Below are 14,411 nucleotides of genomic sequence, written 5' to 3' on the forward strand. Positions count from 1 at the left end.
ATAAAACAAGATTTTCCATTAAAAACGGTAATGTTGATACAATAACATAATAATAAACTGAGGTTCTGGTAAAACAGTAAAGTCGTAAAAATATACATTGTTAAAACAAAATGATAAGTAGATTCACAGTAACACGAACAGAGTAACAAGACGATTCGAAGTACATTCCAGGGTAACCGTCACCCTCACCCCTATCCGTTTTCACACCTCTCTCCTCCCCCCACGCCTCCTCTGGTTAAATATGCATACACTTAGAAATAATAAAAAGCAAAGAGAAAATCATGAATAACAACTCCGGTCAAAAATTACACGAATCGTGGTACGCATATTTGACCAGAGGATGCGTGGGGGGAGGAGAGAGGTGTGAAAACGGATAGGGGTGAGGGTGACGGTTACCCTGGAATGTACTTCGAATCGTCTTGTTACTCTGTTCGTGTTACTGTGAATCTACTTATCATTTTGTTTTAACAATGTATATTTTTACGACTTTACTGTTTTACCAGAACCTCAGTTTATTATTATTATGTTATTGTATCAACATTACCATTTTTAATGGAAAATCTTGTTTTATCACGTGCTTACTCTTTCAATTAATGTTCAACGCATCGAATCCACATGTCAAATGTAAGTCCACATTCTTTGTTCATTTCTGTCAATCACGGTCTTTTTATAAAAATTGTTAACCTCCTATTAATTTTGCAGCAAAAAGCTGATGAGGGACTCCATGTCCGAAATGCATTCTGAAAATAAAATAGTGAGTGTTTTTCTAAATCTAATTTGATGTCTTGTGGTGGTGTAATAAGTCTAGCGGTAAAGTAAAGCCAGTCTTAGCGCTCACAAGCCATACGAATCTTTTGTTTACAAAAAAAATATTATTCTTGTAAAACTACCAAAAACAGTTTCTTTTGTGAAGACATTGTTTGCTGTTAATAAGAAAATTACTTGAGTGATATGATATATATAAAGCTGAATTAATTGATGCATCTTTAACAGTGGGTGATGAAGTTTCTACTTCAGTGTGAATAGTGGAAAGATTTCACTTTCAACTATCTGTGCCTGAAGATGGTAATGTAATTGAAAGCATTAGCATTATTTAAACTTTACCCATGTACTTAAAAAGTGCATTGAGTAATTCAGCTGATTAATTACAATGGGTAGTTCATCCTTATAAAAATTAGACGACAAAGATCAAACAGCTTTTTATTAATTAAGTTTGAATATCATGTTTAATTACAGTTTAAAATTTTATATAAATTTCTTCATACTTCTTTTTAAAATTAATAACAATTATAAAAATTGCTGTTTTAAAATTCAAAATAAAATTTTCATATTTCTATAATAAATTATATTGGAGAATTATTATAATAATTCTGTAATAATTATTCTAGTGGCAAAAAGAAAATTAACTTGATAAAAGTTTAATAGAAAAATTATATTTTATGGAAACTACCAGTTTTTTTTTTTCCATAAAGACATCAAGCTATTGATTTTCACTATACTTTTTCTAACAATCTAAATTTAAAAAAAATATAGATACTGTATGTAAAATTATAGGTGTTGATGTTAGTGTTTGAGTTATTAAAGTTATTTTTGCTTTTAGTTGATCCATTTATCAGTCAATAAATTTTTAAAATGTAAGCTATAATTTGTTTTGAAACGTTTTATTCGATATATCCAGTTATATTGATTTATTTTGTATTTTGAAATATAAATATATATGCAAATGTATATATTAAATTTTCAAAATTTTATTATAACATATAAACAAGTTTAAGTATAACTTACAGCAAGTAGTACAGCTATTTCACCTAAATAATACAGGAAAGAAATGATTTATTTTATATGTTAATTGAAATTTATTTCTTTAACTGTCTTCAAAGTCTTTTGAGAATGGATTAGAGTAGATTTGAAAATTTTAAAGAAATAAATTTCAATTAAGTTCTAGAATACAGGATTTTTTCCAGTAACTTTTACTAGAAAGAAATTTGTATTCTGCATTAAATAATGTATTAGTGTTACTTATTTGTTGGATTTTTACTGTATATTTTATTACAGGTAAAAAAAATATAGATAAAATTTCTGTTTTTATGTTATAGAGAGTTACTAATGATGATTTTGATTCTATATTTTATAATTTGCATTTTTATAAATATTTAAATCCTGAAATAAGGAAGAAAAACACGAGTAAGGCAAACAGGAATAATAATATGTTGAAATTTATTATTTTTTACATGGAACAGTTTATCAATAAGAATGACCACAACACTATTCTGAAGCATTGATGTATTTTTTTTAGGAGTCATACTTAGAAGTAATCAATGGCTAAGTTCATTTATTAAAATTTAATAATAAATTGTTAATGTGCACAAATAATTTTAGAGATTGGAGCAAAAGTTAATCTGAGAAAAAAGCAATATTTCTTGTCATTTGTAATTAAGTTCTTAGTAACACTGTTTAATTATAATATTCAATCATAAAAAAAAATTAGCAAATGCATTCTAATTAAGTAAACCCATCATTTAAATCAGTGTTTCCCAAACTTTCAACATCTGTGTACCCCTTCTATAATTTTCGTAACACTGAGTACCCCTCGTCAAAAAAAAATTGCATATACTTTAATAACAATCTAAATATATTTATTTTTTCCTTTTTTAGTACATAAACAAAATAATAATAAACAAAAAATTAAATTTATTCATAATAAAATATAAATGAAAGTTATATTAAAAATAACCTTTATTAGGATCAATGAGAAGGATGAAATTGTTTATGTTGAGACGACAGATTATCATAATTTGGTTCCCTGGTTGTTATTTTTAATTTGAGATGCGGTTCCACATTCAAAAGTCTGTTCTTTTTTTTTTTGACTCACTGTCTACAAATGCTGAAAAAGCAACTTTACATAGATATGAAGTTGGAAAAGGCAAGATGAATTACAGGACTTTTTCTGTTAAAATCGGATACACATGTTACATTTGTAATCAGAATGATGTTAAAGTACACTTCTCATGTTTATTTTTCAAGAATCCGTCTGAAGCTAATTTCAACAATTGCTCTTCTTCCGCATGCGGTAAACCTTCTGGCATGGATGTTGTATTAATGTTGAATGGATCTCTTATCCATTCAATATTTTTGTTTAAATCAGGAAAATAGTTTTTTAGGCTCACTTGTAAACTTTTTGTATGCTGTGTTATTCATTTCAGAGTATCAGCATCAATTTTAGCAGCCAAACTTGTTATAAACTCATGAAGAGAGGAAAACGACGAAAACCACTTCTCTGTTATCAACTCTCTTTTGCCACAAATTTAGTTTTGCGATGATAGCATTCACTTTATGTTGAACATAAAACAATGAAATTTCTTTACCTTGCAATGATAAGTTGAGGCAATTTAAAACAGAGAATATATCTGCTAAGTATGCCAGTTTACAAAGCCATTTCCAGTCATGTAAACAATTTCTCAGCTCAAATCTATCATTAAGAAAAACTTGAAGTTCATGTCTAAGTTCAAATAATCAGTTTAGAATTTTCCCTCAAGATAGCCAACGAACATTGGAGTGAAAAAGAAGCTGACTAAGACTACTTCCCATTTCTTCACACATTTGTGAAAAAAGTCGTGCATTCAAAGGATGGCCTTTAATGTAGTTAATGATTTTCACACTTTCATCCAGAACTTTCTGTAGATCAGCTGGCATGTTACGTGTTGCCAAAGCCTCTGTGTAGCCAGACTGCACATTGTGCTAATAAATAATAATAATAATAATGTGTATGCACCAATGTGTGGATATGACATTTGGGGCAACATTTTGAATTCTTGCAACGAGCCCTTTATTAATTCCGACCATACTTTTTGCTCCATCTATTCCAATCAGTTTTGTTCTCTTGCATAGATTTATTCATAACATTAAAGATATCTTCTCCTGTTGTGTGATCTGATAAAGGTTGACAAAATAAAAAGTTGTCATGAATTTCTTGATCCTTTTCATATCTAAAAATATCATAAGATTTGCAAAATTCACAATATTAGTGGACTCATCTATTTGCAATGTATAATAACCACATTTAGAAATATCAGACAATAACATCTGTTTTACATTATTAGACATACCAATGATTTGTCGATGAACTGTATTATTTGAGAGGGGAACACGGTCAAAAGTTTGTTTCGCTCTATCTCCTTTCATTACTTCTGCCATTATCTTAACTGCAGACTTGATTAAAGTTTCACCAATTGTCTCCGTTGCACTATATTTCACAATTAAAAGCGACATGCAATATGAAGCTTCTAGGATTTTTTGATTGTCACCTCCTGTCAAACCCCACTTTACTTTTTCAGACTGATTTAAATCCTTAAGTTTGTTTTCAAAAAATTGATGGGTTTATCTTTGTACTGATTGTGGTTTGTCTCAAAATGGCACTTTACGTTGGAAGGTTTCATGCTTTCATTTGTTAGATTTTCAAAACAAATGATGCAAAGTGGAATAGGCTCTTTTTCATCTCCAGTCCATGAGAATCCAAATTTAAGATATTCTTTGTCATATTTGCGAGTTTTCTTTGCTTTTTTCTTAACTGGTTCTTTTAGAATTGAAGGTGGTTCTCCATCGTTAATTTCATTATTTTCTGTTTGTTGAATGCTGGTAAAATTACTGCTTTCTTTCAGTTTAGAACTTCCAGATTTCAACCAGCAATCCATAATCTTGAATGTTAGGGATAAAAATTATATTTTGTAAAAATAATCAAAATCAATGGGACTTGCCATACATTTCTAAATTCTAAATTCAAAGGTTGGCTCAACGGTGAATTTTTCATTTAGTCCCTCTATTGAACGATTTGACATCATGTTTTGTAGAAAAAATGAAATGCTTTCGTTGAGAGTAATGTTGAGAGATCGCTTTTCAAAATGACTAACTTAAGTAATGAGAAGGTGGCAATTGTGACTGTTTCGTTAAATAGTATTTCTGAGAGTAGAGGGGGTTATGAGATGTTTTTTAAATCAAATCCTAAAGATAATGAGGATATTCCATTTCTATATGCTGCTGCAATTGAAAAATCAAAAAAAGCCAAAATAGAAAGCTATGTGGAAAATATTGTTTTTAGATATAGCGATATGGACTTTAGGTCTCATTTTCATCTTTCTAGAAGCACTGTCGAAGTAAGTCTCTGCTAAGAATTGTTAGTTGTAACTATCTACAGAAAAATTGCTTTATTTGGCATTTTTAGCTTTTTATTAATACTAAAGCACATAACAAACATTTCTTATTAGAAAAATTCGAACCATATAACATATATGGTTTGAATTTGAACTGAGGAAGATCGCTCAAAATGGTCGAAAACGTTTTTAACGCATTAAACGTTGTGCTGGAATAAAGAAAAATGTTTGTTTATTTTATTTAATTAATTCTAGTAAGCATTTATTTATTCATAATAAAAATTTTAAGCTTCTTAACATGCCTAAGAATGTACTGTACATGCAATTTTTTGTCACATAATTGTTTAGTCTCAAAAACAAAGCATAGTTTTTAATACAAATATGTGCATAGGTTGCCAGACAATCACGATGATTAAAAAGATGCAACCAAACATAGTTTATGCCTATGAATACATATGCAAGTTTTCTGCTGCAGAACAGAAAACTGTACATGCATTCGTAGGCTTATTCTGACAAAAATAGAGAATAATGGAGGAAATATTTCTTATTTGATTGATACATGCTGTGTATACTTGAATTAAATTATAATTTTTTATTTCATTATCAAGTTAGATACTTTGTTATTATATAAGATGTTTAAATATGAAAATTCACAGGTTTGATTTGTTAATCAAGTAGTTTAATAAACTTTTGACCAAATTTATTAGTTTAATCATTCTTATTACAAATAAGAATGATTAAACTAATAAATTTGGTATAAAATCAGGCAGTCAGTCCACCATCTTTAAACCAAATTCATTAGACTAATTATTTCTGTTACAACCTGAAATTATCCTGGTTTATTAGACTTAGTTGAGTTTTGTGTATGTTTATATATTAATTGTTAATTTTAATTTCATACTTTTCACAGAAAAACTTTTCTCTTTTAATGAATAAATTATATAATGATAGATTAAAATTATAAAGAATGTTAAAGTACACTTCTCATGTTTATTTTTCAAGAATCCGTCTGAAGCTAATTTCAACAATTGCTCTTCTTCCGCATGCGATAAACCTTCTGGCATGGATGTTGTATTAATGTTGAATGGATCTCTTATCCATTCAATATTTTTGTTTAAATCAGGAAAATAGTTTTTTAGGCTCACTTGTAAACTTTTTGTATGCTGTGTTATTCATTTCAGAGTATCAGCATCAATTTTAGCAGCCAAACTTGTTATAAACTCATGAAGAGAGGAAAACGACGAAAACCACTTCTCTGTTATCAACTCTCTTTTGCCACAAATTTAGTTTTGCGATGATAGCATTCACTTTATGTTGAACATAAAACAATGAAATTTCTTTACCTTGCAATGATAAGTTGAGGCAATTTAAAACAGAGAATATATCTGCTAAGTATGCCAGTTTACAAAGCCATTTCCAGTCATGTAAACAATTTCTCAGCTCAAATCTATCATTAAGAAAAACTTGAAGTTCATGTCTAAGTTCAAATAATCAGTTTAGAATTTTCCCTCAAGATAGCCAACGAACATTGGAGTGAAAAAGAAGCTGACTAAGACTACTTCCCATTTCTTCACACATTTGTGAAAAAAGTCGTGCATTCAAAGGATGGCCTTTAATGTAGTTAATGATTTTCACACTTTCATCCAGAACTTTCTGTAGATCAGCTGGCATGTTACGTGTTGCCAAAGCCTCTGTGTAGCCAGACTGCACATTGTGCTAATAAATAATAATAATAATAATGTGTATGCACCAATGTGTGGATATGACATTTGGGGCAACATTTTGAATTCTTGCAACGAGCCCTTTATTAATTCCGACCATACTTTTTGCTCCATCTATTCCAATCAGTTTTGTTCTCTTGCATAGATTTATTCATAACATTAAAGATATCTTCTCCTGTTGTGTGATCTGATAAAGGTTGACAAAATAAAAAGTTGTCATGAATTTCTTGATCCTTTTCATATCTAAAAATATCATAANAACATAATTTAATACAGTATATAAAAATATTGTTAAAATATACAGATAAAAATAATACCTTTATGTCATTGATTATTTAACTTCAAACTGAAAGGTTAAGAACCTTTTCCTCAGTGTTTTATTTTTGTCACTTGGCATAGAAACTATGGAGAGAATAGTTGAAAAAAATTATGCTGAGAAATATGCCATTGTCAGTTTCAGAGACATAAGTTTACAACTTACATTAGTGGGCAATCAGTGATGGATATTATTTGTCAAGACAAACATGAAATGATGAAAGATAATAAGTCTCCATCACTAAAAGATTTGAGATAGAGCATGTATTGTGTGTTTTCTTAATATTGCATGCTATTCATTTTAAGAAGCCAGTTTTTACTACAGATTAGTTTTTTAGAGCAGATAGTATCTCATTACCTGCCTCAAAAACATTTAATCTGCAGTAAAAATGGGCTTCTTAAAATTAATAGCATACAGTATTATGAAAACATACAGAGCTGCTCATAAGTGATAATCTATAAAGTGTGTGTGTATTTACATAAATTACACTATGTATATTACTTTGTATAGTTTTAAAAATTATAAAGAAAGATTTTAATATAGTGTGTTTTTCTGATGAAATAATAAGATATCTTTTTATCTCGATTTATCATTTTATCTTAATATTACTTTATTATTTTATAATTATGATATAATTACATATGAGGCATATAAATAATATATTAACAGAAGCTAACTTAGGTGAAAGAAGAAAACAGAGCAGAATTCAATAAATTATGAAATAGTTAAGGTTTCATAAGTCTGCCAGCCCTTTTCTAAAAAAAAAAAAATAGTTAAGGTATTGATGAATAGAAGAAATTTAATTTCACATTCAATATAGCTGATATACAACAACTAATAAAATGTATGAAATTTGACATTTGTATTAATAACAAAAATTTTTAAGTATCACATTTAATGTTCTGTTTTTCCTCTACATTGAGAAGAAAATTTTTATTCCAAGACAGAATGCAATTAAAAGAAAAAGTATATAAAGAACTGATCATATTTTGCTAAACAAATGTAATTATAAAGATTAAAAAGGAGAAATTCTCAATGATGTCTTAATTGTAATCTATTTGAAATTGATTTTTATTCTGAAAATAGTAAACATTCTCAAACATATTTTATCAATCAAAAGTAATTTAAGCAAATTACTTTTTATCATTATTATTTTTAACAAATTTTAAAATTATAAAAGAACTAGACTCACAACAACCTTTAAGTGACCAGTAAAATATTTAATTGAAAAACAAATGTTTTCGACCGTATTTTTCAGTCTTCTTCAGGTTAAAAGTTCCGAGATTCGAAAAGCTGTTGTGCTTAATATTTGTTTTTCAATTAAATATTTTACTGGTCACTTAAAGGTTGTTGTGAGTCTATTATATATTGTACCAGTACTGTAAACAATTGTTAAAAATATTTTTTTTAATCATTTAATACAATAGTTTTTTTCTATATTTTAGTGTATTTTGTTTGAATTTGTACACTGCTGTTTTAAAATACATCTGATATGGTTATTGACTTTCATAATAAAAATTCAAATTTAAATGAATTAAAACTTTTTATNCTGCACCAGCTGGTATTGTGTAGAAGAATTCTTATCTTGTTTCTCTAGTCCTCCAGCATTGGGCATTCCATAAGATAATGACATACCCATCTGAGACACAGAGCTTTGCAAGAACTTCCTGGCATCTGGGAATGTGCAGAAGGAACAAAAAAGAGAAGAATATGATTAAAATATATCAAAGACAAGTCTATCCAATAAGGATCACCATTTATTTTGTATTTCAGACATACACAGTAATGGCGACAGGCCTTCCTTTTTAGGCTACATGCCGCCAAAAGGTAAAAAATTTGTGTTTTTAAAGGACTTTTTTTTACCTTTTGGCGGCATGTAGCCTAAAAAGGAAGGCCTGTCGCCATTACTGTGTATGTCTGAAATACAAAATAAATGGCGATCCTTATTGGACAGACTTGTCTTTGATATATTTTAATAATAATCCAGCCATTGGATGGAAAAATTCAACAAAAAGTTTATAATTTTGTTGATTGACCTTTGTCAGAAGAAAAAAGTAAATTTAAATTTTCAGAACTTTTTGTTTTTAACCTATTGACAAAGAAACTGATAAAATTTGATAATATCATTTATTGCCAGTTAATGTCTTTGCTGTTACCGAGCTTACAAAATGTAATCCACACATGAAAAAATACAGATATATAGAAGAAAAATCAAAACAAGAATAAATATTTTCTTAAAGTACAAATGTGCACAGGCATCACTATAATGGACAGAGAGGATATACCACCCAAACATTTTTGTACTGGCAGATTCCTTTTCAAGATACATATGTATTTTTTTTATTTTATATCATTACAAAAATTAAATTAGGAGTAGAAATGAGTACAATGTACATGATGGTTACATCTAATTTTTTTTTATATCCAGTCAAAGCCCAACTATGAGAAATTTTTCTTATTGTCATTGGCTCTACCCACAATATTGTATGTTCAGATCAACACTGATGCAAATGTGGAAAAAAATACAATATTGTAATATTATTTAAATATTATCAAATAACATAATGATTATTTAAACACATTTTGTTTTGATGAAATATGAACTTAGGGTTTTAAATAAATTATTCTTAATTCACTAGTAAATTATAATCTGCAAATTGAGAAATACTGGTATTACTCCCAAAAATTAAGAAATTTAATCAGGAATATATTGTTGATTTATATTATTATAATGCTTATTTTTATTTGTTTTTATTATATTGTATTACACTTTATAATTGTATTACATTATAGAAATTATATAAAATAAAATTTTTAACCTTTAGTACTTTTTTAATTGATTATAATTTTCACTAGTCTTATTAATACGTAAATTATTCCTTGTTAAATGCATTTAAAAATTAAATATTGATAGTTATAAATCTGAGCAATATCCTGAAAGTTTTGTACAAATAAAATATACACAAATAAAAATATTTATATTGCTTTTATTCTGTATATGCTTTTTAAAACAAATATAAAGTTTAATTAAATAAGGCGTGATTATAATGGAAAAAGTATTTTTAAGTTCTTAATTTAATTAAACTTTGTTTATTTGACATTGCTTTTGTATTGTATATGTTTTATTTTGGAAGTTATTTAGTTTGACATTTTTAACTATCTTTTGAATTTGTTTTACACTTTACATATTCTCTTTTGCATATTTTTAATGGTAAATATGTTCTACTTTCAAAACAAACCATTATATAGCTAGTTAAAAATACATGAATCTAGTTGAAAGTTTAATTTGAAGATTTGAATAAAGAGAGAAATTATGTAATGTTTAATGCAACATATAATCAATAATTCAAAATAAAAGTTATAACATATTAATAAATCATTAGGAAATATAAATTATGATGAAGTGCACAGTTTTATTTATGGTCATTTATAGTATAATAAAAAGTGAAGTAGAAATCAATAAGCTAAAAGTAATATAGAATGAGTCAACTATTTTAATAAACATATGAATAATTTTCTCATTTAGAATTTATTGTATAATAACAAAATAATATGCTACTACAATAAAAATTATAATATAAGAAGGTGCTTTAATATATTGATAGTTAAGATATACATTTTGATTTCATTAAAATTTATTATTACAGTTCTTGCAGAAGAATTAAAAATTGGCTGAATCAAATAATATGCCTACATTAGATCAAATTTCAATATTAATCAGTTTAAATATTAATGTAATGTAACTGAAAAATAATCTGGTGATTTAAGCTTTTTTACCTAGTAAATAAGTTTTCTTTTTGGTGTTAAGAGAGAAAACAGGTAAAAACATAAAAAGTAATAGAACAAATGTTTGTTCTATTCCTTTTTTGTTTCTACCCGAAGAACATGGCTATTTATTATTATTGAAAGTACTTGTAAATATATTTGTTTTTTTAAACTCAATATTGTCTGTTTTATCTCTTAAAACCAAAAAAGACAGTTTTTTACTCCTAGTGATTTATTTTGGTGTGTCTGTAGTATATTACATTTGAGCTTACTCTTATAGAATGAATAAATTTTATTAAAATTTTTGTGAAATTGTAAATAGTTAGATATAAATATTATATTATCTAATGGTCTTATTAGAAATTATAAACAAAATTAAATCTTTTCAATAATAAATTTACTAATAAAAACATATATTTGAAAACATTACCATTGTTGTTGTTGTCATTTCAAATTGTAAGAAGAAAAAGATCAGTATATTGCTTTTAAAATTTGAAAAAATTAAAATATTGTTAAATTTTAAAGACTATTCTACAGCTAAACAATTTTGTTAATTCCATAAACTACTTCTGATGCTTTTGAAATTTATCAAACTCAAATTAAAAAAAATTTGTCATAGTCTAATATTTTAAAAAAATATTTTGGATTGATAGATTTTCTTATAATTTCTAATTTAGTTTTGTCATTGATAGAAATAATACAAGAAAATAAATTAAATGAAATCTAATGACTTATTTAATATTTAATGGTTAATAATAATTTATATCATAAGGAAATTATTATTTAAAAAATAGACCAAGATGTAATACAAAAGAAAATAATAAAAGATTGCAAAACTGAAATAGCTTTCAATAATAAGTGTTTAAATAATGAATAAATAATAATTTATGTGAAATGAGAAAGATGAAATTACTTTGTATTAACTAGAATTTTTCTTTATATTACATGCTAAATTTATATAAAAATATTATTACAGTATATAAATGTTTAATTTTCATACTAATGTTTATATATTTCATTATGTATTTGGCTAGAGCATGAAAAAAGCATAAATTTTTTGAAACGTTATTTATTACCTCTTAAAACAATTTGAAAGCACAGGACCATCATCATAAAATAAACATTGCAAGTAACCAAGGAATAAAATAAAACTACACAATAAACAAATATAAACTAACTTTTGAATTCAATTCTATTATCATGCTATTTGGAAACTGAATTCAACATGAATTTTTTGTATTTTGTTCTACTCCCTGATGTATGGATTAGCATAACTTGAAACTTCTTTGAAACTATTAAATAATTTCATTCAAGAAAAATAATGTTTGCTATTTGTACCATTGAGAATGTTTTGTTCACTAGAATGTGAAATAAATAAAATATATATAGGCTGTCAGAGCTATCTGAAAATTCATTTATAAATTAAACAATATTGTATTATTGTTATAATATTTAAACTAAATATTTAAATGCCATAAGAATATTTTCATAGTATCATTTTTACTTTCATTTTTTCTCATTTTAAAGTAAGTTTTTTCATATTAATTCAAGTTAACAGTTGATGTACAGTACTTAACTAAACTAGACTGCATATATGATTTATGATAAAAAGACAAAATTTATAAAAATAAATTTGGAAATAAGCGTGCTATATTCTGTAATTTAAATAAATAGAAATGAGTAACTAGAACAAAATTAAATAGTATTGATTAAGCTGTTAGCATCTAATTCAGATGACGTCAATAAATTGATGTTGTAATTAGAGAATTAACAATATGCTTCTATAGAACAAGTTCTGTAATAGTTTGAGTGGATAGAATTTAATGTCAATGTACTTTGTTTTATCAAATTTCAGATTATATAGATTACTTTTATTTCTGGCATTTAATGAAATTATGACACATTTCTCTAGAAATTTCAATCTTAAAATATATAAAATTGATTTGTGTAACTATATTAACAAACAATACAATTTGAATAATTAAAATTAACAGAAAGGAATTTTAACGATCTGCTTTAACCTATGCTTTTCATTGAAAAATTATGTGTAATTATGTTTTATAAATGTACTTATATTACAATATTCTCTAATGAAGTTAAAGATAAGATTATTGATTGTGAAAGAATTGAGAAAGAGGAGACATGATACAAAAGAAAATTTGTATTCCAATAATTTGAATTAAAAGTGTTTGCATATAAATATACCTGTGAAGTGACAATGTAATAATAAAATTATAGATTATGATCAGTGAATCAATAATTCTTATTTATTAGCACTAAAAATAAAGTCAGTGTTACATGCTAAAGAATAATAAGGCTAAACTGTTATCATCAAACACTGTGAAACAATTTTTGCTTGAAATGTGATATGTACAAGTGGATTCAAGTGGATTAATATGATTAAAAAAAATTATTGGGCTGCAATTTGAAAAAATTGTAGACAAATTACCACTTTCGTCTGTCTGTCTTTCCATAATATTGAGAATGGAGTTAGATATGTGAAATCCAAGATTAGATATGGAAACTTAGGGGCAGAAGGCCCAATTAATTATATACAAACTTCTGACACAAACCAGAAGTCATGTTATTTCAATTCAAAATTTTTCCCCTGAAAGCAGTTAATAGATGACTGACACAACTCTATTGTTAAAGGAAAAGTATGATATATTGGGGCAAGCCACTACTAATTTGAGGTGGAGAGGATATATTTTAAATGAAATAAATTAAAAATGTGATTAAAAATTGCAGCCTGGCATTATGAAAAGTGACAATAAATAATTGTTCATATTTATCAGAAATAATTGTAAACTGACACATGACAAGCAATGAAAACATTAATGTATATATGTAATGATTTTAAATATGCACATGATGACTTAATTTAATAAATTAATAGATATATGCATAAGAAATGCATTTGTAACAATAAAAAATTTGCACAGGACATATTTAATTCTATAAGTAATCAAAAAAATCATTCGCATTTAAAAAGGAAATGTTAATGTTTGCAAATTTCTAAAACAATAGATATGTTTTGAATTGAGAACTGGGTGGGATTAATTTATCTATTAATAATACAGGTGGTCTAGTAGACCAGTGTTTTTCAACCTGTGGGTCGTGACTAGAGGATTTGATCCCGGGATCCCGACCACTTTTCAGTCCCAAAATTTTCGGGATTAAGTTTTCCTAATCCCGAGATTTTCGGGATTGACATCATTTTAAAAAAGTTGCAAAATAGACTGCATGAAGCGAAACGTTCAGTGCCAGTGCTTTTAACAGAATTGCTTGCCTATCATTTTAATATAAAATACAAGAAATTTTATTCCAAGCAAGCAGCAGAAATTAACCAAGCGGGCTTGCGATGCTTGCTTGGAATAAAACTTCTTGTATTTTCAACTAAAATGATAGGCAAGCAGTTCTCACTGGGTTACTTGGTAATATACTTCATTTTTGTATTTTTGA

At 26.7% G+C, this 14,411-nt stretch overlaps 2 protein-coding genes across 2 annotated transcripts in view; one reads left to right on the plus strand and one right to left on the minus strand.

Moving 5' to 3' along the window:
- Positions 1-3,829: 3,829 nt before the first annotated feature.
- LOC111617390 (zinc finger BED domain-containing protein 5-like) lies at positions 3,830-4,691 on the minus strand. The gene is made up of 3 exons (XM_023358690.1): positions 4,422-4,691; positions 4,082-4,347; positions 3,830-3,986 (listed from the first exon to the last, which is right to left on the minus strand). Exons 1-3 carry the CDS (start codon positions 4,689-4,691, stop codon positions 3,830-3,832), a joined length of 693 nt encoding a protein of 230 aa, XP_023214458.1.
- A 207-nt stretch (positions 4,692-4,898) lies between these two features.
- Positions 4,899-14,411, plus strand: part of LOC111617401 (glutamic acid-rich protein-like) — a 28,066-nt gene continuing 18,553 nt past the window's right edge. Inside the window, exons 1-2 of the mRNA XM_023358698.1 lie at positions 4,899-5,150; positions 5,219-5,288. Of these exons, the coding sequence (XP_023214466.1) occupies positions 4,899-5,150; positions 5,219-5,288 (322 nt within the window). The remainder of the gene's footprint in view (positions 5,151-5,218; positions 5,289-14,411) is intronic.

Source organism: Centruroides sculpturatus, unplaced genomic scaffold (genome assembly GCF_000671375.1).
Source record: "Centruroides sculpturatus isolate CEXI.00-Female unplaced genomic scaffold, Cexi_2.0 scaffold118, whole genome shotgun sequence".
In the NCBI taxonomy this organism is placed as follows: Eukaryota; Metazoa; Arthropoda; class Arachnida; order Scorpiones; family Buthidae; genus Centruroides; species Centruroides sculpturatus.